The 25697-nt window shown below is 33.2% G+C and overlaps 3 protein-coding genes across 4 annotated transcripts; 2 read left to right on the forward strand and 1 right to left on the reverse strand.

The window, feature by feature from the left end:
• Positions 1–1617: 1617 nt before the first annotated feature.
• rps14 (ribosomal protein S14) lies at positions 1618–5964 on the forward strand. Of its 2 annotated transcripts, none has more exons than XM_074610568.1 (5): positions 1618–1750; positions 3305–3456; positions 3934–4095; positions 5213–5289; positions 5856–5964. In XM_074610568.1, exons 2-5 carry the CDS (start codon positions 3308–3310, stop codon positions 5921–5923), a joined length of 456 nt encoding a protein of 151 aa, XP_074466669.1. In that variant the 5' UTR covers positions 1618–1750; positions 3305–3307; the 3' UTR covers positions 5924–5964. The 2 variants fall into 2 exon arrangements, with proteins under 2 accessions (XP_074466669.1, XP_074466670.1); XM_074610569.1 differs by having other exon boundaries at positions 1630–1676.
• Positions 5965–16702: 10738 nt separating this feature from the next.
• LOC141752552 (BPTF-associated chromatin complex component 1-like) lies at positions 16703–21403 on the reverse strand. Its single transcript, XM_074610571.1, has 7 exons — positions 21093–21403; positions 20323–20417; positions 20056–20157; positions 19157–19386; positions 18114–18218; positions 17286–17939; positions 16703–17117 (listed from the first exon to the last, which is right to left on the reverse strand). The coding sequence occupies exons 1-6, from the start codon at positions 21111–21113 to the stop codon at positions 17875–17877; spliced, it is 618 nt and encodes a 205-aa protein (XP_074466672.1). The 5' UTR covers positions 21114–21403; the 3' UTR covers positions 16703–17117; positions 17286–17874.
• A 429-nt stretch (positions 21404–21832) lies between these two features.
• On the forward strand, positions 21833–25557 carry LOC141752553 (ribonuclease kappa-B). The gene is made up of 3 exons (XM_074610572.1): positions 21833–22038; positions 24391–24473; positions 24813–25557. Exons 1-3 carry the CDS (start codon positions 21961–21963, stop codon positions 24955–24957), a joined length of 306 nt encoding a protein of 101 aa, XP_074466673.1. The 5' UTR covers positions 21833–21960; the 3' UTR covers positions 24958–25557.
• Positions 25558–25697: the final 140 nt, after the last annotated feature.

Consider the following 25697-nt stretch of genomic DNA (forward strand, 5'->3'; position numbering starts at 1 on the left):
TGAGATGAATTAAAATGTTAAGATATTCAGTCTAAAAGAAATAATCTGCCTTAAAACTGTTGTAATAATAAGTGAGTAATAATAGAATGTAAACAGACAGGAACTCAGGTACCAACCAGACTCTGTACACTTTTTGGGGTATTTAAAGAAACGGCAACATTTCAGATCAGATTTATTCTTTAAAGTCTTCAGTCGTGTTTCTTTATTGAACCTGTAATTAGATTAAAGGTCGGTGTCAGTCTGAAGCTCACTGGGTTTATTGATCGGTTGGTTTTTTTCCTTCCAGAAACAGAAATGAAAATAAAAACAGTTAATTAATTAATAAAATAAAGAAACATTCATGTTTTCATTTCTGTCTGAGGGAATAAAATGCAGCGGTCGGTCCGACAGGGTCCGGCTGTTCCCTGCTGTTCCCGGCTGTTTCCGGCTGTTTCCCGTCCACCATGTTCACGCTCTGCACAATCAATAATCAGTGATCAATAATCGGCTTTTTCTACTATGATGGATATTGTACTGTACTGTATTAACTGACTCCAGCGCTGCATGCTCGGTGTGAGAGAGAGAGAGTGATTTTAATCTTTTTTTCTTTTGTAGTTTTTTGGAGTATTTCTTCTTCTTCTGCATCGTGTTCAAAGTGTTTCTGTAAATAAACAGGTGGTCAAACGCTGCCCTCTGATTGGTCTGTTCTCACCGTCGTCAAACTCCGTAAACTTCATTTTATTATCACACAAATAAAACGTTCAATACTGCGTTTGAGGATTAATATCACTGATGCATTTTAAGTATATAAGTATATTCACAGTGCACAATTTTATCCAAATTGATTATTTTCTACACACATTCTACTATATATATGTATATATATATATATGTATATATATATATATATATACATATATATGTGTGTACTGTATATATACATTTATATTATAATTATATAATATAAAATAAAATATATTACATATAAAATAAAATATATTTTATCTTATATTTAATTGAATGTGTTTTATATAATAATATTATTAATAATAAGTATTAATGTTATTAATAATATAATATTAATGTTAATATAATAAATTATTATTTATAATAATAATAATAATCTATAATATTCACACGTGAGTAAGAAATAAAATAATTTTAATTAATAAATAATTTGGTTTTCTCTATGTATATTCAAAGTGCACAATTTTATCCAAATTGATTATTTTCTACACATATTCTACCATGTATATATATCTATATACACATATATATATACATATATATGTATATATACATATACATACATATGTATATGTATATATATATATATGTATATATACATATATATTATAATATTATAATTATGTAATATATTTTATTTTATATTATAATTACATAGTATAAAATAAAATCTAATATAAAAAAAGATATATTAAATATGAAATAAAATATATTTGATCTTATATTTAATTAAATGTGTTTTATACAATAATAATAATAATAATAATAATAATAATAATAATATTATTATATAAATAATAATAAGTTGTAGTTCCGGTAGAGACCACGTGGCGGCAGCAGCGGCAGAAGCAGCAGCTGGACCGGATGTATAGAGTGTCGCGTCATCTTGTGCCCCGGAAGCGGAAGTTCTGTCCTTTTCTTGTTTCTGCTTCGTTTAGAGACACACAGAGGTGAGTTCTGCTCTCATTAAATCCGCTCCAATCTGCCTCTCAGCTGAACATCCGAGCATCTAACGTGTCTGGAGGTAATCTATGAGGACGCCGGGTCGTGTTCGCGGTGGAATTGTTTGTCTGAGTGAAGGTTAAATGTTGTTTTGAGAGGTTTTTAGTGTCCGTGTTTCTGAGTGAAGACGAGCTGCTACAGGGCGCCATCGTCTCCTTACAGCAGAGAAACAGCGTTTATTCTGTTTGGTATTAAAGTCTAACGAGTCACAGCGACGTGGTTTATACCCTAGCACGTAAACCAGGTGAAAACAGCTCAGGTGAGACTCGCTTTACTCTGGTTGGTAGAAGCTAACATGCTAACGTTAGCATCTCGCCACCATGTGAGGAGCTCAACCAGGTGGTTCCATCACCGGACACACACAGCTCCAGCTCATCTAAAGATGCTTTAAAGAGTTAAAGTTCAAACACACGACAGGTAGAAGGCAGTCTGATGGAAGTGCAGGTGAAGCTAACTAACTTTGGTCTGCAGTGACAACACCTGCAGCTTCTGCATCCACAGGCTTTTATTTTGAAGTAATTGCTTTAAAGATGTTCAGTTTGAGTTTTATCTTTCTTTTATTGGGATCTCCATCAGCTGTGGCTGAAACCCAGCTGTTCTTCCTGGAGTCCACTTAAATCACTTTGAACTGTTGGGTTACATTTCAGTTCACAATCACATTATAATCCTTACTAACAATAACTACACATACACAATACAACACAGGAGGTTCAGGTTAACACTATTCAGAGTACAGAGGTAAATATGATTCATTAGTGGTTGGACCATAGCATTATGTCAAAAACAGAACAAGCAACATCTTATTTTACCATAAATATTATCGACTTTGTAGTTATCCAACATTTGAGTTGTAAAGTTTCTGAGGGAGTTGTCCTTTAATGCATCTAATATAACGTCCTCTGTCTGCGGTGATTAAATGATTATTTTGGGGTAAAATCAAACTGTAGTTTTACTTCTTCACTGGATGGATGTTCAGTCGTCTGCAGGTCGGCGTGTTTTTAAATGTTGATTTCATCCTGAGATCATGAACAGTTCAGTTTATTTATCCTCAAGGGGGCAATTCATTTGTAGCATTCCCAGTCCATCCATCCACACAACAGACAACCAATAATAGGTTAAGTCAAAGGAAACATATTAAAGGCATGGGGCAGTTGGAGGGACAAGTTACAATAAGAACCATATAAATACATAGGATTATGGTAATTAAATCCCCCTAAATAAGAAACAATAAATAACAACATCTTAAAGTTCCTCTAATAACAGTCATATAAAATGGGTATGGTCTGTGTTCAGCAGCGTAACAGCAGAAGGATAAAGGACCTGGAGTAAGGATTTGTTCTCCTTAAAGGCACATTATATTATTATAACGTCGGTCTGAACGCATCAGAGAGAATTCAGCTCAAACAATGTGTTCTGGTTGGCTGAAATCCTTCTGCTGAACTCCACTAATGTTGGAGCACACATTGACTATACTATTTAGACTATTCTTGTCCTTCACATAAACGAGCTGCTGCTGGATGAGATGTAATGTAATATGTCTGTTTGAATCTGATGTCTAACTCTTCCTCCTCCTCAGACGATGGCTCCTCGTAAAGGGAAGGAGAAGAAGGAGGAGCAGGTGATCAGTCTGGGTCCTCAGGTGGCTGAAGGAGAAAACGTGTTTGGAACTTGTCACATCTTCGCCTCCTTCAACGACACCTTCGTCCACGTCACCGACCTCTCCGGGAAGTAAGTCTTCTTCTTCTCTTGTTTATAACTCAGCGCAACATGACACACATTCAGCGTGTCGTCATCATCATCATCATCATATCTCTGATGTCATCACAGAAAACCTTCACAAACAGAATCATGTTTAGTCCCGTGATGGTTGTCTGTACGTCCACGGTCTGCTGCAGGCGGACCCGCTGCATGAACTTAGATTAAAACTAGTCCTGGTCTCAGACTGTCCGGTTAGACTGGTCTAATTAATCATCTGGTCTGTTGCATAAATATTAAGAGACTTCTACTCCGTAGAAGGATCCGCTAGCTATTAAACTACTGAACTAACCAGCCATCAGTGACCGTCTCTGGAGCGGCGAGCTGCGACAACGCTTTAACCATCGCCATTTTCACTTGTACTAGTCAAACTACCAGAAAATGTCTGTTCTACTTTTCCATTTCTATGGTTTATCCATTACGTCTAGCTAACTCTTTGTGTGTTTCCAGGGAGACGATCTGCCGTGTGACCGGTGGGATGAAGGTGAAGGCCGACAGAGACGAGTCGTCTCCGTACGCCGCCATGTTGGCCGCTCAGGATGTCGCTCAGCGCTGCAAAGAGCTCGGGATCACGGCGCTGCACATCAAGCTGAGGGCCACCGGAGGAAACAGGTACCTCACTGTCTGTCTGTCTGCATGATAACCTGTCTGTCTCTACACCTGTCTGGTTCCTCAAAGAGTCAAACGAGGATTTTTTTAAAAATATAATTTTGTAGTTGAGCCTCGTGAAGATCTGCTGCTTTTATAATGTCGTGATAATAACGGAGAGCTTTTGACTAAACAACCAATTAATGATCAGAATAATCAACATAATAATTAATCTGATTAGTTAATTAATAAACTAACATGTGGCGACGTAGACACTAAAACCAACATCTGGTTCATTAGATTTATGATTCCTGATTTAAATCTATAGTTTTAAATGAAAATTAAACATTTGTTTACCGTCATATATATATATACAGATAGATAGATAGATAGATAGATAGAAATAATAATAAATAGGGCTGTAAGAAAATATTAACAAACATTGAACTTCGGGATATTGTGTTTTTTTGACACTATTGATTTTTAATTAATAGTTTACATGCAAAGATGAACTCAGTCAATACTTGATTACATTTACGAAGTGATGCGTCCTCATGGAGCGGTTATGATGTCAGACTGATTAATAATCAGCTGTTCTGATTAAATAAATAAACTATTTTTACTCAGATTTTCTAAATATGATGTTTTTATAATATTTATAATAATGACCAGTACTAATAATTAAAAAAATTATCAAACTATGACTTGTACTAATATTATATTAATAATAATTATAATGATTAGAGTACAAATAATTAAAACAACAATTATAAGAAATATAAAAAATATAATTACTAGTACTCATTATTAAAATAATTAAACAAATATTACAATAATAATGTAAAAAATATGGCTAGTACTAATATTTAAAAAAAAATATGAATATTATATTAATAATGACTAGTACTAATAATTAAAACAACGATATAAAATTAAAATAATAATGACTAGTACTAATATATATATATATTTTTTAAAATATAATAATTACTAATATTTAAAACTAATAATAAAAAATATTAAAACTATAACTATCTAGTACTAATAATTAAAAATATATATATATATAATTTAATAGTCATTGATCAAGTGTAGTTATTGATCAGTATTATTAACCGTTGTGTTCTTGAACCTGTTCCAGGACAAAGACTCCAGGTCCTGGAGCTCAGTCGGCTCTCAGAGCGCTGGCTCGATCCGGCATGAAGATCGGACGCATCGGTGAGTCTCTGGTATTAATCTGTTAACGTGAATGATGTAACCGGGTTGGTCTCGTTTCTATGGTAACGTTGTTCATTAGATTTCTCCTCTGTTGATGTTAACACTTTAAAAACCAACCTAACATCTGTAGGATATATATACATACACATACACACGTTTTAATGCAAATTAACTCAAATGTTTAGTAATAATTGTACAGCAGCAACATAAACTCATGCGTGTTTAAGTAAAGTGTGCATTTCCATCGTCTTCTACTCCACTACATCTCATTTATCATCTATTTAACAACGCAGTTCCAGAAAACAACCGAGGAACAAGTAGTTTCTGCTGTACAATTATAAATAAACATATTTTGAGGTAATTTGCATTAAACCTTGTTTAAATATTCTTCTTCAGTTTTTCATAAGAAAATAAGTTACATTTCAGAACCGTTAGACACAAAATCCAATAAATTGAATGTTTCCATCTGAAATGGAAGAAAATCCTTTAAAGTCACTACCAGTGTAAAGCTAAACGTGTTGATGTCTGACTTCCTGTTTCTTCTTCTTCTCCGTGTGTCTGCTCAGAGGACGTCACTCCGATCCCCTCCGACTCCACCAGGAGAAAGGGCGGACGTCGCGGTCGCCGTTTGTAAACACGCACCAAGATTTTCTGACAATAAAAAGATTCAAGTCAGTTTGTCTTCACCGAGTCTCTGTTCACATGTTATCAATATTCATCAATAACATGGTTAATCACTATTTGCTAATATTAATAAACTGGATTATTTGCATTACTAATATTAAACTAGATTATTTGCATTACTAATAAACTAAATTATATTTATAGTAATAAACTAGTTTATTTGCACTGATAATTAACTAGGTTATTATATGAATAGTATTAAACTAGATTATATTAATAATATTAAATTAGATTATTTGCATTAATAACATTAAACTATATTATTACATTAATAGAATTAAACCTGAACTAAGGACAGGAAGTGTTATATACTACAGGTACAGTGACGCTCCAGGTGTTCACATTATTGTGTCCAACCCCTGCAGGTGTAGATGAGGCTGTCAGCCAGCAGGAGGCAGCAGCAGTCTTGAGTGATCAACCTACCTGGAAGCTCAGAGAGACGCATTTAAAATGAACACAGAGAGACGGGGACGCATTTAAAGTGAACACAGATGAAGCTATGACATGCTATACTATGGCTGTTTTCGAAACCGCATACTGCATACTACTGAGGAGCGCAGTATGCAGTATACAGTACATACTGTATACTGCGTTCCTCAGTAGTATGCAGTATGTGACAGTTAAAGTGATGTATTTAGCAGTATGGTAGACGAGGCTTAAGCCTTCAAACCAGCTCTTAAAGCACAGGACAAAAAAACTAACTTGTACCACTATTACAATATTATCAAAAAATACAACTTTGATTTTGTTGTTTATGTTGTGCTTGTTTACTTTATAAGATACTGCAGGTTTAAACTATTTATTCTGACAGCTCATAAAGAAGTCCGACAAACAGGATCATCAACGAGGAGAGACGGGAAATATAAAACATTCATCCACAACGTTTACTTTACTCAAACTGCTTTTTCAGTTACAGCAAAAGGACTGATCTCCCTCCAGATATTAGAGACATTCCTCATCAGGAACCTCTCTGCCCCGTCAGAAGCTGCTCTTTCCCTCTCCTCTTCTCTCTCCTCTTCTCTCCTCTCCTCTTCTCTCTCCTCTTCTCTCTCCTCTTCTCTCCTCTCCTCTTCTCTCTCCTCTTCTCTCTCCTCTTCTCTCCTCTCCTCTTCTCTCTCCTCTTCTCTCTCCTCTTCTCTCTCCTCTCCTCTCCTCTCCTCTTCTCTCTCCTCTCCTCTCCTCTTCCTCTCCTCTCCTCTTCCCTCTCCTCTTCCTCTCCTCTCATCTTCCCTCGCCACTCTGCTGCTCTGCAGCCGCTCTGTGAGCGTCACTGGCCGGCTCTCCAGCGAGCTACGCCCGCGGGTGATTGTGGAGCTTTTTAACTCGAAAAAAGGCAAATAAACACAGGTTCCTGTTAATTTATAATGGACATCTGTGTTGTGATATTTAAACAAACTATCCGTCAACAAGGAAATCAAAGCCTCTCGTCTACAGACCGGTCTCTAGAGAGCTCCAGCAGCTCATAGCGGTCTCTGAGCGTGACTACCCGGCTTGCTGGCAGCGACCCGGGCAGGCGCTCGCTGGCTGTCACGGTATTCTGTGGAGCTTCTAAACTCCGACAACGGTGGAACAAATGTTCGATTCGCCATCTAACTTCGTAAAACTGCCGATATTAATAATCTACACAGTTGATTTCTCGCCTCAAAAACGTTCAGAAGTGAATTTAGTGTTGAAATGGCTACAGAAAACGTAAAAAAAGAGCAGCTTCTGGCTGCTGTTTTTATACCCGCAGCCTGTGCTGCTCCGCCGCTTTGCATTGTGGGATACAGTAGGCGAGATAGACTGGTCCGATGCATACTGGAGAATTTTTCCAAATCAGTACGTCATCCGGGTATTTCTGGCATACTGGAGATTTTGCTTTTGTTCGCATACTGCATACTACATACTACATTTTGGCCAAATCAGTACGTACTACTAGTATAGTATGCGGTTTCGAAAACAGCCTATGACTTTTTTCAAAGAATTTTTCGAGATACTATTCTATGACTTTTTTCATGAACATTTTTCGACATACTATACTACGACTTTTTTTAACAATTTTTTGACATACTATATTATGACTTTTTTTCAAAAAGAAAATTCGACATACTATACAATGACTTTTTTCGACATGCTAAACTGACTGTTTTTCATGAACCTTTTTCGACATGCTATACTATGACTTTTTTTCACCAAATTTTTCGACATACTATACTATGACTTTTTTTCACGAAAGATTTTGACATACTATACTATGACGTTTTTTAATAAAAAATTCGACATTATACTATCACTTTTTTTTCCAAAAGACAATTCGACATACTATACTATGACGTTTTTTTATAAAGATTTCGACACTACTATGACTTTTTTTCACGAAATTTTTCGACATACTATACTGACTTTTTTCGACATACTATATTATGACTTTTTTTCAAAAAGAAAATTCGACATACTATACTATGACTTTTTTTATAAAAATTTCGACATTCTATACTATGACTTTTTTATAAAGAAATTCGACATATTCGACAATGACTTTTTTCGACATGCTAAACTGACTGTTTTTCATGAAAACGTTCGACATACTATACTATGACTTTTTTTAACAATTTTTCAACATACTATACTATGACTTTTTTTCAAAAAGAAAATTCGACATACTATACTATGACGTTTTTTCATGAAAATGTTTGACATACTATATGACTTTTTTTATAAAAATTTCGACATACTATGACTTTTTTATAAAAAAATTCGACATATTATACTATCACTTTTTTTTCCAAAAGAAAACTCGACATACTATACTATGACATTTTTTCATGAAAATGTTTGACATACTATACTATGACTTTTTTTCACGAAATTTTTCGACATACTATATGACTTTTTTTCAAAAAGATTTCGACATACTATACTATGACTTTTTTTCACGAAATTTTTCGACATACTATACTATGACTTTTATTCATGAAAATGTTTGACATACTATATTATGACATTTTTCATAAAAACCTTCGACATACTATACTATGACTTTTTTTCACGAAGTATTTCGACATTCTATGCTATGACTTTTTTTATAAAAATTGACATACTATATTATGACTTTTTTTCAAAAAGAAAATTCGACATACTATACAATGACTTTTTTCGACATGCTAAACTGACTGTTTTTCATGAAAACTTTCGACATGCTATACTATGACTTTTTTCAAAGAATTTTTCGAGATACTATTCTATGACTTTTTTCATGAACATTTTTCGACATACTATACTACGACTATTTTTAAACAATTTTTTGACATACTATATTATGACTTTTTTTCAAAAAGAAAATTCGACATACTATACAATGACTTTTTTCGACATGCTAAACTGACTGTTTTTCATGAACCTTTTTCGACATGCTATACTATGACTTTTTTTCACCAAATTTTTCGACATACTATACAATGACTTTTTTTCACGAAAGATTTTGACATACTATACTATGACGTTTTTTAATAAAAAATTGGACATTATACTATCACTTTTTTTTCCAAAAGAAAATTCGACATACTATACTATGACGTTTTTTTATAAAGATTTCGACACTACTATGACTTTTTTTCACGAAATTTTTCGACATACTATACTATGACTTTTTTTTCCAAAAGAAAATTCGACATACTATACTATGACTTTTTTTTATAAAAAAATTCGACATACTATACTATGACGTTTTTTCATGAAAATGTTTGACATACTATACTGACTTTTTTCGACATACTATATTATGACTTTTTTTCAAAAAGAAAATTTGACATACTATACTATGACTTTTTTTATAAAAATTTCGACATACTATGACTTTTTTATAAAAAAATTCGACATATTATACTATCACTTTTTTTTCCAAAAGAAAACTCGACATACTATACTATGACGTTTTTTCATGAAAATGTTTGACATACTATACTATGACTTTTTTTCACGAAATTTTTCGACATACTATATTATGACTTTTTTTCAAAAAGAAAATTCGACATACTATACTATGACTTTTTTTATAAAAATTTCGACATACTATAAAAAAATTCGACATACTATATTATGACTTTTTTTCACGAAATATTTCGACATTCTATGCTATGACTTTTTTTATAAAAATTGACATACTATATTATGACTTTTTTTCAAAAACAAAATTCGACATACTATACAATGACTTTTTTCGACATGCTAAACTGACTGTTTTTCATGAAAACTTTCGACATGCTATACTATGACTTTTTTCAAAGAATTTTTCGAGATACTATTCTATGACTTTTTTCATGAACATTTTTCGACATACTATACTACGACTTTTTTTAACAATTTTTTGACATACTATATTATGACTTTTTTTCAAAAAGAAAATTCGACATACTATACAATGACTTTTTTCGACATGCTAAACTGACTGTTTTTCATGAACCTTTTTCGACATGCTATACTATGACTTTTTTTCACCAAATTTTTCGACATACTATACAATGACTTTTTTTCACGAAAGATTTTGACATACTATACTATGACGTTTTTTAATAAAAAATTCGACATTATACTATCACTTTTTTTTCCAAAAGAAAATTCGACATATGACGTTTTTTTATAAAGATTTCGACACTACTATGACTTTTTTTCACGAAATTTTTCGACATACTATACTATGACTTTTTTTTCCAAAAGAAAATTCGACATACTATACTATGACTTTTTTTTATAAAAAAATTCGACATACTATACTATGACGTTTTTTCATGAAAATGTTTGACATACTATACTGACTTTTTTCGACATACTATATTATGACTTTTTTTCAAAAAGAAAATTCGACATACTATACTATGACTTTTTTTATAAAAATTTCGACATTCTATACTATGACTTTTTTTTATGAAGAAAATTCGACATATTCGACAATGACTTTTTTCGACATGCTAAACTGACTGTTTTTCATGAAAACGTTCGACATACTATACTATGACTTTTTTTAACAATTTTTCAACATACTATACTATGACTTTTTTTCAAAAAGAAAATTCGACCTACTATACTATGACGTTTTTTCATGAAAATGTTTGACATACTATATGACTTTTTTTATAAAAATTTCGACATACTATGACTTTTTTATAAAAAAATTCGACATATTATACTATCACTTTTTTTTCCAAAAGAAAACTCGACATACTATACTATGACATTTTTTCATGAAAATGTTTGACATACTATACTATGACTTTTTTTATAAAAATTTCGACATACTATAAAAAAATTAGACATACTATATTATGACTTTTTTTCAAAAAGAAAGTTCGACATACTATACTATGACGTTTTTTAATAAAAATTTCGACATATTATACTATCACTTTTTTTTCCAAATGAAAATTCAACATACTATACTATGACTGTTTTTTATAAAAATTTCGACATTCTATACTATGACTTTTTTTAATAAAGATTTCGACATACTATACTATGACTTTTTTTCACGAAATTTTTCGACATACTATACTATGGCTTTTATTCATGAAAATGTTTGACATACTATATTATGACATTTTTCATAAAAACCTTCGACATACTATACTATGACTTTTTTTCACGAAATATTTCGACATTCTATGCTATGACTTTTTTTATAAAAATTGACATGCTATATTATGACTTTTTTTCAAAAAGAAAATTCGACATACTATACAATGACTTTTTTCGACATGCTAAACTGACTGTTTTTCATGAAAACTTTCGACATGCTATACTATGACTTTTTTTCGAATTTTTTTTAAAAATACTATACTATGACTTTTTCTTAAAATTTTTTCGACATGCTATACTATGATTTTTTTCACGAAATCTTTCGAGATACTATACTATGACTGTTTTTTATAAAAATTTCGACATTCTATACTATGACTTTTTTTTATAAAGATTTCAACATACTATACTATGACTTTTTTTTATAAAAATTGACATACTATATTATGACTTTTTTTCAAAAAGAAAATTCGACATACTATACAATGACTTTTTTCGACATGCTAAACTGACTGTTTTTCATGAAAACTTTCGACATGCTATACTATGACTTTTTTCAAAGAATTTTTCGAGATACTATTCTATGACTTTTTTCATGAACATTTTTCGACATACTATACTACGACTATTTTTTAACAATTTTTTGACATACTATATTATGACTTTTTTTCAAAAAGAAAATTCGACATACTATACAATGACTTTTTTCGACATGCTAAACTGACTGTTTTTCATGAACCTTTTTCGACATGCTATACTATGACTTTTTTTCACCAAATTTTTCGACATACTATACAATGACTTTTTTTCACGAAAGATTTTGACATACTATACTATGACGTTTTTTAATAAAAAATTCGACATTATACTATCACTTTTTTTTCCAAAAGAAAATTCGACATACTATACTATGACGTTTTTTTATAAAGATTTCGACACTACTATGACTTTTTTTCACGAAATTTTTCGACATACTATACTATGACTTTTTTTTCCAAAAGAAAATTCGACATACTATACTATGACTTTTTTTTATAAAAAAATTCGACATAGTCGACAAATTCGACAATGACTTTTTTCGACATGCTAAACTGACTGTTTTTCATGAAAACTTTCGACATACTATACAATGACTTTTTTTTAACAATTTTTCGACATACTATACTATGACGTTTTTTCATGAAAATGTTTGACATACTATATTATGACTTTTTTTCCAAAAGAAAATTCGACATACTATACTATGACTTTTTTTTAACAATTGTTCGACATACTATACTATGACGTTTTTTTATAAAGATTTCGACACTATACTATGACTTTTTTTCACGAAATTTTTCGACATACTATACTATGACTTTTTTTTTCAAAAGAAAATTCGACATACTATGACTTTTTTTATAAAAATTTCGACATACTATACTATGACGTTTTTTAATAAAAATTTCGACATATTATACTATCACTTTTTTTTCCAAAAGAAAATTCAACATACTATACTATGACTGTTTTTTATAAAAATTTCGACATTCTATACTATGACTTTTTTTAATAAAGATTTCGACATACTATACTATGACTTTTTTTCACGAAATTTTTCGACATACTATACTATGACTTTTTTTCATGAAAATGTTTGACATACTATATTATGACATTTTTCATAAAAACCTTCGACATACTATACTATGACTTTTTTTCACGAAATATTTCGACATTCTATGCTATGACTTTTTTTATAAAAATTGACATACTATATTATGACTTTTTTTCAAAAAGAAAATTCGACAAACTATACATTGACTTTTTTCGACATGCTAAACTGACTATTTTTCATGAAAACTTTCGACATGCTATACTATGACTTTTTTTTGAATTTTTTTTAAAAATACTATACTATGACTTTTTCTTAAATTTTTTTCGACATGCTATGATTTTTTTTCACGAAATCTTTCGAGATACTATACTATGACTGTTTTTTATAAAAATTTCGACATTCTATACTATGACTTTTTTTTATAAAGATTTCAACATACTATACTATGACTTTTTTTCAAAAAGAAAATTCGACATACTATACTATGACTTTTTTTCATGAAAATGTTTGACATACTATATTGACTTTTTTATAAAAAAATTCGACATATTATACTATCACTTTTTTTTCCAAAAGAAAATTCGACATACTATACTATGACTTTTTTTCACGAAATTTTTCGACATACTATATGACTTTTTTTCAAAAAGAAAATTCGACATACTATACTATGACTTTTTTTATAAAAATTTCGACATACTATACTATGACGTTTTTTAATAAAAATTTCGACATATTATACTATCACTTTTTTTTCCAAAAGAAAATTCGACATACTATACTATGACTGTTTTTTATAAAAATTTCGACATTCTATACTATGACTTTTTTTAATAAAAAATTCGACATTATACTATCACTTTTTTTTCCAAAAGAAAATTCGACATACTATACTATGACGTTTTTTTATAAAGATTTCGACACTACTATGACTTTTTTTCACGAAATTTTTCGACATACTATACTATGACTTTTTTTTCCAAAAGAAAATTCGACATACTATACTATGACTTTTTTTTATAAAGAAGATTCGACATATTCGACAAATTCGACAATGACTTTTTTCGACATGCTAAACTGACTGTTTTTCATGAAAACTTTCGACATACTATACTATGACTTTTTTTTATAAAGATTTCAACATACTATACTATGACTTTTTTTTAACAATTTTTCGACATACTATACTATGACTTTTTTTTTCAAAAGAAAATTCGACATACTATACTATGACTTTTTTTATAAAAATTTCGACATACTATACTATGACGTTTTTTAATAAAAATTTCGACATATTATACTATCACTTTTTTTTCCAAAAGAAAATTCAACATACTATACTATGACTGTTTTTTATAAAAATTTCGACATTCTATACTATGACTTTTTTTAATAAAGATTTCGACATACTATACTATGACTTTTTTTCACGAAATTTTTCGACATACTATACTATGGCTTTTTTTCATGAAAATGTTTGACATACTATATTATGACATTTTTCATAAAAACCTTCGACATACTATACTATGACTTTTATTTATAAAGATTTCGACATACTATAATATGACGTTTTTTCATGAAAATGTTTGACATACTATACTATGACTTTTTTTTTATAAAAATTTCGACATTCTATACTATGACTTTTTTTTATAAAGAAAATTCAACATATTCGACAAATTCGACAATGACTTTTTTCGACATGCTAAACTGACTGTTTTTCATGAAAACTTTCGACATACTATACTATGACTTTTTTTTATAAAGATTTCAACATACTATACTATGACTTTTTTTTAACAATTTTTCGACATACTATACTATGACGTTTTTTCATGAAAATGTTTGACATACTATATTATGACTTTTTTTCCAAAAGAAAATTCGACATACTATACTATGACTTTTTTTATAAAAATTTCGACATACTATACTATGACTTTTTTTCACGAAATTTTTCGACATACTATACTATGACTTTTTTTTTCAAAAGAAAATTCGACATACTATACTATGACGTTTTTTCATGAAAATGTTTGACATACTATATTATGACTTTTTTTCAAAAAGAAAATTCGACAAACTATACAATGACTTTTTTCGACATGCTAAACTGACTGTTTTTCATGAAAACTTTCGACATGCTATACTATGACTTTTTTTCGAATTTTTTTTAAAAATACTATACTATGACTTTTTCTTAAATTTTTTTCGACATGCTATGATTTTTTTTCACGAAATCTTTCGAGATACTATACTATGACTGTTTTTTATAAAAATTTCGACATTCTATACTATGACTTTTTTTTATAAAGATTTCAACATACTATACTATGACTTTTTTTAACAATTTTTCGACAAAAAGAAAATTCGACATACTATACAATGACTTTTTTCGACATGCTAAACTGACTGTTTTTCATGAAAACTTTCGACATGCTATACTATGACTTTTTTTTAACAATTTTTCGACATACTATACTATGACTTTTTTTCATGAAAATGTTTGACATACTATATTGACTTTTTTATAAAAAAATTCGACATATTATACTATCACTTTTTTTTCCAAAAGAAAATTCGACATACTATACTATGACTTTTTTTCACGAAATTTTTCGACATACTATATTATGACGTTTTTTAATAAAAATTTCGACATATTATACTATCACTTTTTTTTCCAAAAGAAAATTCGACATACTATACTATGACTGTTTTTTATAAAAATTTCGACATTCTATACTATGACTTTTTTTAATAAAGATTTCGACATACTATACTATGACTTTTTTTCACGAAATATTTCGACATTCTATGCTATGACTTTTTTTTATAAAAATTGACATAATATATTATGACTTTTTTTCAAAAAGAAAATTCGACAAACTATACAATGACTTTTTTCGACATGCTAAACTGACTGTTTTTCATGAAAACTTTCGACATGCTATACTATGACTTTTTTTCGAATTTTTTTTAAAAATACTATACTATGACTTTTTCTTAAAATTTTTTCGACATGCTATGATTTTTTTTCACGAAATCTTTCGAGATACTATACTATGACTGTTTTTTATAAAAATTTCGACATTCTATACTATGACTTTTTTTTATAAAGATTTCAACATACTATGCTATGACTTTTTTTAACAATTTTTCGACATACTATACTATGACTTTTTTTCAAAAAGAAAATTCGACATACTATACAATGACTTTTTTCGACATGCTAAACTGACTGTTTTTCATGAAAACTTTCGACATGCTATACTATGACGTTTTTTTATAAAAATTTCGACATATAAAACTGACTTTTTTCGACATACTATACTATGACTTTTTTTCATGAAAATGTTTGACATACTATATTATGACATTTTTCATAAAAACCTTCGACATACTATACTATGACTTTTATTTATAAAGATTTCGACATACTATAATATGACGTTTTTTCATGAAAATGTTTGACATACTATATTATGACTTTTTTTCAAAAAGAAAATTCGACATACTATACTATGACATTTTCTACTAAACATTAAATGAAACATTCAACAAAAACAAGAAAAGACAAACTATTCAGAGTTTTTAATTGACATAATCAAAACGGTGTTTTTACATCTCTCAGCCACTGATTGATAAAATGTTCAAGTGAAAAAGCAGATTTTCTACCTCGCTACCATCATGATCACCAACCGTCAGGAACACTGACGAAGATAAAGGAGAAGTCTGGTTTTCTACATGTGTCTTCTCTTCTGGTCAGCAAATGATGATTAATCCAAATATTCACAGAATTGTTTCAGACATCTTTTGGACACACATATCAGATATTTACCAGCGTTACATCCGGGTCACAGCGCTGAGCTTCCAATGTTTCAACAAAAAAATTAAATAAATAAATACCTGGTGATGTTTGTTGTTGTTTTGAAGATATTCCCAGAATCCTCAAAGACTCTTTAAACATCTGGATGAGAAACTTTTTCATTTCCTGCACAATAAATAAAACAAAACAGATTTTAACCCGTTTGTTTCTTGAATCCAAATATTTTACATTTTCATACGAATCAAGGTGTTAATATTTAGCTTCTGTTACACACAGTACGTCAATATTGTCTTTTTGTTTTATACTATATATATATATATTAAAGGTACTTACGTCATCCAGACGGTTCGAAGAGTCTTTGAGGATTCAGGAAATATCTTCAGAACATCACCTCGGATTTCTTTAAGAAATCAGAAGATCAACGCCGAGAAACGTGAAGCTGGTAACAATTATTATTATGATGATAATGATGAGGCATTCAATTATTAAATCAAGGAAGAGGAGGAGGAGGAAGAAGAGGAGGAAGATTAAAGTATAAACTGAAGGCTGATCAGTACTGAGAGCTCAGAGGAACTAATCAGAGTGATCAATCAGCTCATCGTCTCTCCAGGTTCATCTTCATCACTGATGTGTAGCTCCACGCTCTTCTTCATCATGATGATGATGATGATGATGATGATGAAGAGCAAAGGATGAACAAACTGACTGACATGTTTCTGTTTCCTGTTTTCTGATCTGAGACTAAAACTGACTGAAACACAGAAAACAACAAACTAAAACTAAAACTGTTCACATCTGGATCATTTCTGGTTTTAACTTTGACCTTAAACTTAAACGTAAACACACGGATGTTAATTTAAACGTGGACAGACGACCGTCAGGTAACAGGAGCAGAATAATAAAGTGTTTGAGAGGTCAAAGGTCAGCGGGACAGGAGGGGGAGGTCACTGGAGTTCATGATGAGGCTGGAGTCCAGATTCAGGCTCTCTGAGGAGACAAACATTCACATTCATATCCTGTTCACAATGTACTTAATACAAGTATTTAATACTACTTATAATAATAATAATAATATGCTGCTTTATGTAAATGTATGTATTTATTTATTATTATTATGGCGTTAACGTTGCCGGTTCTCCGGTGTTACACGGTGACGCTCACCTTGGTCAAAGTTGAGCTTCTTGTTGGAGGAACCGTCTCCGAGTCCTTCGATGTCCACCAGGTCGCTGTTCACGTCAGAGTCATTCAGAGCGCTGAGAGTCACGTCTGAGGAGGAGGAGGAGGAAGAGGAGGAGGAGGAGGAGGAGGAAGAGGAGGAGGAGGAGGAGGAAGAAGAAGAGGAGGAGGAGGAAGAGGAGGAGGAAGAGGAGGAGGAGGAGGAAGAGCAGGAGGAGGAGGAGGAGGAGGAAGAGGAGGAGGAGGAGGAGGAGGAAGAAGAAGAGGAGGAGGAGGAAGAGGAGGAGGAAGAGGAGGAGGAGGAGGAGGAGGAAGAGGAGGAGGAGGAGGAGGAGGAAGAGGAGGAGGAGGAGGAGGAGAAGCAAGATGTTTATTGTCAACATCCATTTAAGAAAAAACAATAAAGAAGATGAATATTAGACAGTTTGTTTTATTTATTTAGTAAATTAGTAGGAGGAGGAAGATGAGGAGGAGGACTAGGAGGAGGTGGATGAAGAAGAAGAGGAGGATGAAGAGCAGCGTGTCTGTATTTTCTGATCGATTCTAATAAAACGCTGCAAAAATAAAAAATAAAATAATTTGATTCAGATTATTTTCCAGATGTTTATTCATGACATCACTGCGTCTCCGGGACGGACGGACAGTGAGTGGATTCACCATCCGTCTCTGTCCTCACGCAGCGGCGCCGCTGCGTGAGGACAGAGACGTACGGTGAGTGGACGGCGCCGCTGCGTGAGGACAGAGATGGACGTTGAGTGGACGGCGCCGCTGCGTGAGGACAGAGATGGACGTTGAGTGGACGGCGCCACTGCGTGAGGACAGAGACGTACGGTGAGTGGACGGCGCCACTGCGTGAGGATAGAGACTAAAACAAAGACTAAACGTATCGCTCTGCGTGGCACCGTCCAATCAGACGCAGCGCCAAACGTGTCGTTAGGAACCGATGAGCAGAACCCTCCTCGCCACGCCTACATCTGATCAACTGATGTCACTTCCTGTCGATGAAGTCACTTCCTGTCGTTTCTCACCTGCCGTCTTCTGCTTCTTGATGGGAGGGGCCAGAGAGGGGCTGTTCTGCATGCCCGTCGCCACGACGACCTGCGTTGTGGGCACGGCGATCATGGCGGGGGCGGCGGGCGCGGGAGCCGGCGCCATGGCAACGGCGGTCTTCTTCACGGTCTTCTTCGGGGACTCGGAGGAGATGGGGACTCTGCTGTCCTCGTACAGCTTCCTCTTCACCGTGCTCTTGATCTGAGCGCTGCAGAAGAAGAAGAAGAAACACGTCAACACATCTGTCCACATCTGTTAGAATAATGTGACCGCTAGCTGTAGCTGGAGGAGGAGGAGGAGGAGGAAGAGGAGAAATAAGAGGAGGAGGAGGAGGAGGAGGAGGAGGAGGAGAAATAAGAGGAGGAGGAGGAGGAGGAGGAGGAGGAGGAGGAGGAGGAGGAGGAGGAGGAGGAAGAGGAGAAATAAGAGGAGGAGGAGGAGGAGGAGGAGGAGGAGGAGAAATAAGAGGAGGAGGAGGAGGAGGAGGAGGAGGAGGAGGAGAAATAAGAGGAGGAGGAGAAATAAGAGGAGGAGGAGAAATAAGAGGAGGAGGAGGAGGAGGAGGAGGAGAAATAAGAGGAGGAGGAAGAGAAGGAGGAGGAGGAGAAATAAGAGGAGGAGGAGGAAGAGGAGGAGGAGGAGAAGGAGAAGAAATAAGAGGAGGAGGAGGAGGAGGAGGAGGAGCTGAGTCAACGTTATCTGTCTGGTAATAAGTGAGAGAAGTGGGTCTGTATGTTCACTCCGTGTTCTGAGAGGTTAAATTACTGTTTTTATGAATGGAGTCTGGTGGCTGTGAATAAAAACACCTTTGAGTTTTCAGTTTGAAATAGCCTTCATTTTAAATGTTTACATGTTTAATTGAAGGTTACAGACTTACACAGTGCGCTCTTTGATCACCGTGCTGATGTTGTTGAGGTCGTCTCCAAAGCGACGCACCGCCAGACGCAGCATCTCGATCTCAGTCTCCGTCCATTTGGCTCTGAGGACGAAGACACAGTTCAACACAGAGAACCAACAGTTCAGCTGACAGAGAAGAAGAAGGTGGTGACTTTATCAACGACTGAGTTAATTCACAGGTCGGCTGACTGATTGTTTCTCCACTGAACACTGAAGAGAGTCAGATGAAGATGTGTCCTCTGCTCACCCTGCTGGGCTGGAGTCTGACACCGGGTGAAGCTGCATCGTCAACTCTCCCAACTTAGTGAAGGCAGCGCCTGCTGCTGAGAAGATCTCCCCCACCTGGAGATACACAAAATATACTTTACTGCAGTACTAGTACCACACTGTGAATATACTACACTACACGTTAACGTCCTGCTGCTGAGAAGATCTCCACCACCTGGAGATACACAAGTACTCACATACTTAATGCAGGAAAGAGTATTAATACCACACTGAGAAAATAGTACACTACAAGTAAAAGTACTGCAATCAAAACCTTACTGAAGTAAAAGTATGGGAGTATTATCAGATAAATGTAAAGTACTTAAAGTAAAAGTATAGCTGTGTCAGTAGACTGTCACCTGTAAAGGAACTAAAGCTTCAGGTTTCTTCTATTAAAGTCAGTTCAGAACCTCATCCACCAAACAGCACATTTAACATCCAACACAGACAGACAGTCTCTGGGTCACACCAGCTGACTGGCACAACAAGTCAGCAGTGAACTCTAGATTTCTATTTCAACATTAAATGTTTGATACGCCGAATGTATCAGTAGAATGTATTAATCTAGGATTTGTATTAAGTTGAAGCACTTTGTTGAGATAAACATGTGTAGGTGAGCAAAGCTGTAGAATCAACAGGTTTCTGGATGGAGTCTGGTGTGACCTGCTCTCTGGAGTAGTTCAGGTTAATGCACGCAGTTTAATGCACGTGGTTTAATGCAATACTGTTATTAAACAGGTAAGAACTCACCTTAGCAGAGGCTGACGTCATGGTGCTGCAGGACTTCTTTAAAGTTGTTCTTTAATCAAAACAATGACAGGATGCTCAGCTAGCTTCAGTTAGCTCCAGTTATCTTCAGTAATGTTATCTATCTGAGTCCTCTAGAGGAGTCAGATCACCAGAGAACGGAGCTCTGGAGGAAACACATCGATCAGAACCACTTATTAGTAGTTTATAGAAACATATTCAGGAGAAAATGTGAATAATAATCAACAAAGGCAGAAAGAAGGAAAGAGGAAATGTTGCGCGTCTTTGGAAGTTGAACCTCATTGGTCAGTCTGACCGGAAGGGGCGGGGCTTGTTGCTAGGGGACATTCTCATTGGTCGCTTTAGTCAGTCTGACCGGAAGAGGCGGGGCTTGTTGCTAGGGGACATTCTCATTGGTCGCTTTTAGTCAGTCTGACCGGGAAAAAAGAGTAAGAGGTAAAAGAGATGTCATTTAAGTGAGAGAATGTAATTATAATTATTATTATTATTATTATTATTATTAATTTTTATTTTATTGTTTTTTTTATTTTTTGTTTTTTATTTATTTTATTTTATTGTTCCTGCCAGTCTCCTGCTCCACTCCAGTAGTCCAGTAGGTGGCGGTAATGCACCTCTAAGCTGGTTTGCCAACCGCCAATAAACACCAAAGAAGAAGAAGAAGAGGCGGGGCGTGTCGCTAGCGGACCATTCTGATTGGTCGCTGAGCTTCGGGTCCCGACCGTTGCCGAGTCTCCCCGAGTGAACCCGAGTGAGGTCTCTGGATCAGCTGACTGTGGATGGATCTCTTCTCTGTTTAGTCAATCAAAGATACATATAATCAGCTTCTGATCGATCAATAACCGACACCGACATGCCGTCGCTTCTGTTCTGCGGGCCGAAGATGGCAGCGTGCGGGATAGTGATCAGTATCTGGGGGGTCATCATGCTGGTAAGGAACAGAAACATAGAGATATAGTGATGTTCAGCTGGGAGGGGGAAGACTACTTCCTGGAGCTGCTCTGGTTAGCATGCTGTTAAGATGCTGTTTTTATTAATAAATCAACCTCAGATACTTTTTTAGTTTTATTATTTGATGCATTAAAGCTCGTGAGACCCTAAAATTAATCAAACATGTGTCGCAACATAGTCATTTAATGTACATGTATTCTCCAGTATATAGACGGCGCCCACGTAGGCCAAGCTAGATGGTATTAATGTGATCTAATAATCAATACAACACTAATAATCAATACAGTACTAATAATCAATACAACACCAGTGTGATCAACACTGGGACCCGTGTTATAAACGCTATGGAGGTGGCTAAAGTCTGGATTTACACTCTAATGGATGGAGACTCCTCTGAGGATCAGACATCAGTCTGAAACATTATTATTATATAATAATGTATAATAAAATAATATTATTCATTTATAATAATCTATATAATAACATTATTATTAATGTATAATATATATAATAACATATTATTATTAATGTATAATATATATAATAAAATAATATTATAAATTTATTATATATATAATAACATAATATTATTTTTAATGTATAATATATATAATACAATAATATTATTCATTTATAATAATATATAAAATAACATATTATTATTAATGTATAATATATATATAATAATATAATGTTATTAATGTATAATATATATAATAAAATGATATTATTAATGTATAATATATATAATAACATATTATTAATGTATAATATATATAATAAAATGATATCAATTATAATAATATACATAATAACATAATACTATTATTAATGTATAATTTATATATAATAAAATAATATTATCAATTTATAATAAAATAATATTAATTTATAATAATATATATAATAACATATTATTATTATAAATGTATAATATATATAATAAAATTATATTATCAATTTATAATAATATATATAATAAAAAATTATATTATTTACTATGTCATTTATAAACAGACATATTTCTGTATTTGTTTATATTTGTTAGATCACCATTTAAATGCTGATTATTTGATCAGCTGATGAAATGAACATTAAAGTATATTAACTTGTCTTCTGGTTTAAAACACATATTTTTCCACCACGTTGAGACGTTTCATCAAAGAGTTCTAATTCAGGAAGTTGAGTGGCAGAAAATCCTGATTTAACTGAAACATGTGACTCTTTATTTAACCGTCATGTGATGTTCCAGAACAGGAAGTCGGTTTTTTCCACTGTGTGCTCAGAATAAACCATAAAACATACACGTCAGATTATAACATATAAGTGATGAAGGAGATTTTATTTACATTTATAAGAAGATATAAATAAATATGAATAAATGACACACATTACTCTCTCTGTGTATACAGTATAAGAATATGTGCATAACGTATATATTATTTATTCTATTCTATTCTAATCGAAAACCAAATTTGCGTTATCGCAATTATAATTTGAATATCTCATTTAATTGAATATCTGTTTTGAATTGTTGGTAGAACGAAACAGAATATTTGCAGACGTCACGTCAGACAGTTTTAACTACGTTCTGATATTTAATAAACTAAAATAATCGTTATTTTATAGACTAAAGGGTTTATTTCTTTCTTGCACTAACAGAAGTTTACATTTAATCCTTTTAAAGATATTTTATGATATTAATTTATAGATTAATCAGATATTGCATGAAGAAAAAAACATTTCACATATTTAAGAGATCATAAAACATATTTTATATAAATGTTTATACAGATTTAATATATTAAAGTCTTTTTGTCTGAGTGGATATTTGTGATGTTGGGGTTCTCAGTGGTTACCAGATGAGATCGGACAAGTTATTGATTATCTTTCCTGTTTTTCTTCACTGTTTCAGTTCTGATGTTGTTTTTTGACACTTTATTGTTGAAAACTATCCTATAAAACACTTTAAACTTTACTTTATTATTGAGAACTATCCTATAAAACACTTTAAACTTTACTTTATTATTGAGAACTATCCTATAAAACACTTTAAACTTTACTTTATTATTGAGAACTATCCTATAAAACACTTTAAACTTTATTGAGACAAATAATATCAAACAAAAGCAGCCAAACAAGAGCTTTGTCTGAATAAAACACTAAATATTAACAGTAATACTAAAACTAGAGAAACTAGAGAAACTGTTTGATCAGAGAATAAGTCGGCAGGATTATGAATCTGACCCGACGTTAACTCGGCCCCCGCCGCGGCCCCCGAGCCTCATGTTGAACCCCTCTGTTCTGACCTGCCGTCTTCGTCTTCTTCCAGGCGATGCTGGGGATCTTCTTCAGCGCCAAGTCGGCCGTGCTGATCGAAGACGTCCCGTTCACCGAGGAGGACATCCGTAACGAGTGAGTCGCTATGAACTCTGGATCTTTGAGTTCTACAAGCTGCAAAACAAACACCAGAATGAGCAGAATGTGATAGAACACAGAATATAATAGAACACAGAATATAATAGAACAGAGAATATTTGTAATAATTAGAAAGCCCAATTTTCTGACATTTTATAGACAAAAATACATTAAAAAAAATAATAATCTGCAGATTAATCTTAGAATATTTGTTAGTTCCATCCCTTAATCGCCTCGTACCTTCAGGAGATATGAGTATTATTGTTGTTATTATATTACCTGATTTTTAAAAACTAATAAATCTGAATATTAAAACCCGTCTGTTCTCTCCTGCAGTAAAAATCCTCCTCAGAACATCTACAGTCTGTACAACCAGGTCGGCATCAACTGCTTCATCGCCGCCGCCATCTACGTGGCGGTGGGCGCCGTCTCGCTCTGCCAGGTCCGACTCAACAAGCGGCAGGAGTACATGGTCACATAAGCGGCTGCAGCCACGACCTCTGACCTCTGACCCCCCCGACCCGACAACCCGAGGACCCCGACATCGGCGCGAAAGTTTACGTTACACACAACTTCCTTTAGAACCGACCAATCAGCAAGCTGACGTCACCGGAGGGTCGTTTAAATGGTGAATGAAGTGAGGGGCGGCGGTCAGACGTCACCGGGATTATTTATTGTAAAGTTACAACCGTTGTTGTTGTTTGTTGATGTTGTTGTTGTTGTTGTTGATGATGTTGTTGTTGTTGTATGAAGCGTTACATCATTCCTTTTAACGGGCGTCAAAACTCCTGCAGGTCACATTTATTTTATTAGATTTACATTAACGAGGAAACAGTTATAAATGAATTCATCTCCAGCGAGCGCTGGTTTACAGAGTAGAGAGAATTTTAATGTTATTAATAGAAGCGGAGTCGGTGTCGATCAGAAGGCTCAGATCTTCCTCTAAATGTTACAGGAAACGTGTGTTCAGGCTGTTTGTCATTGATGCGACTGGATCAACTCAGACGTCTTGTTATGCTCCTTTGCAATAAAGTGTGTGTGTAAAAAAAATAAACCTAAAAGATTATTGTCTTATTAGAAACGTCTCGTCTCTTCATTTGCATGAGGTTTGGTCTGACGTACATTTAAAGGTCCCGTATCGTGCTCATTCTCAGGTTCATACTTGTGTTTCTATTAGAACATGTTTACATGCTGCAATGTTAAAAATACACTTTAGTTTCC

The sequence above is a fragment of the Sebastes fasciatus genome, chromosome 16 (genome assembly GCF_043250625.1).
Source record: "Sebastes fasciatus isolate fSebFas1 chromosome 16, fSebFas1.pri, whole genome shotgun sequence".
Classification (NCBI taxonomy): domain Eukaryota; kingdom Metazoa; phylum Chordata; class Actinopteri; order Perciformes; family Sebastidae; genus Sebastes; species Sebastes fasciatus.

Excerpts from the sequence above, each read along its gene's own strand:
- rps14 (XM_074610568.1), top strand. The coding sequence starts at position 3,308 with ATGGCTCCTCGTAAAGGGAAGGAGAAGAAGGAGGAGCAGGTGATCAGT. Across the intron at positions 3,457-3,933 it reads GTCACCGACCTCTCCGGGAA|GGAGACGATCTGCCGTGTGA; the intron begins GTAAGTCTTCTT and ends GTGTGTTTCCAG. Across the intron at positions 4,096-5,212 it reads AGGGCCACCGGAGGAAACAG|GACAAAGACTCCAGGTCCTG; the intron begins GTACCTCACTGT and ends AACCTGTTCCAG.
- LOC141752552 (XM_074610571.1), bottom strand. The coding sequence starts at position 21,113 with ATGACGTCAGCCTCTGCTAAG. Across the intron at positions 20,158-20,322 it reads TCAGACTCCAGCCCAGCAGG|AGCCAAATGGACGGAGACTG; the intron begins GTGAGCAGAGGA and ends CTTCGTCCTCAG. Across the intron at positions 18,219-19,156 it reads CAAGAAGCAGAAGACGGCAG|ACGTGACTCTCAGCGCTCTG; the intron begins GTGAGAAACGAC and ends CCTCCTCCTCAG.
- LOC141752553 (XM_074610572.1), top strand. The coding sequence starts at position 21,961 with ATGCCGTCGCTTCTGTTCTGCGGGCCGAAGATGGCAGCGTGCGGGATA. Across the intron at positions 22,039-24,390 it reads TCTGGGGGGTCATCATGCTG|GCGATGCTGGGGATCTTCTT; the intron begins GTAAGGAACAGA and ends GTCTTCTTCCAG. Across the intron at positions 24,474-24,812 it reads GAGGAGGACATCCGTAACGA|TAAAAATCCTCCTCAGAACA; the intron begins GTGAGTCGCTAT and ends TCTCTCCTGCAG.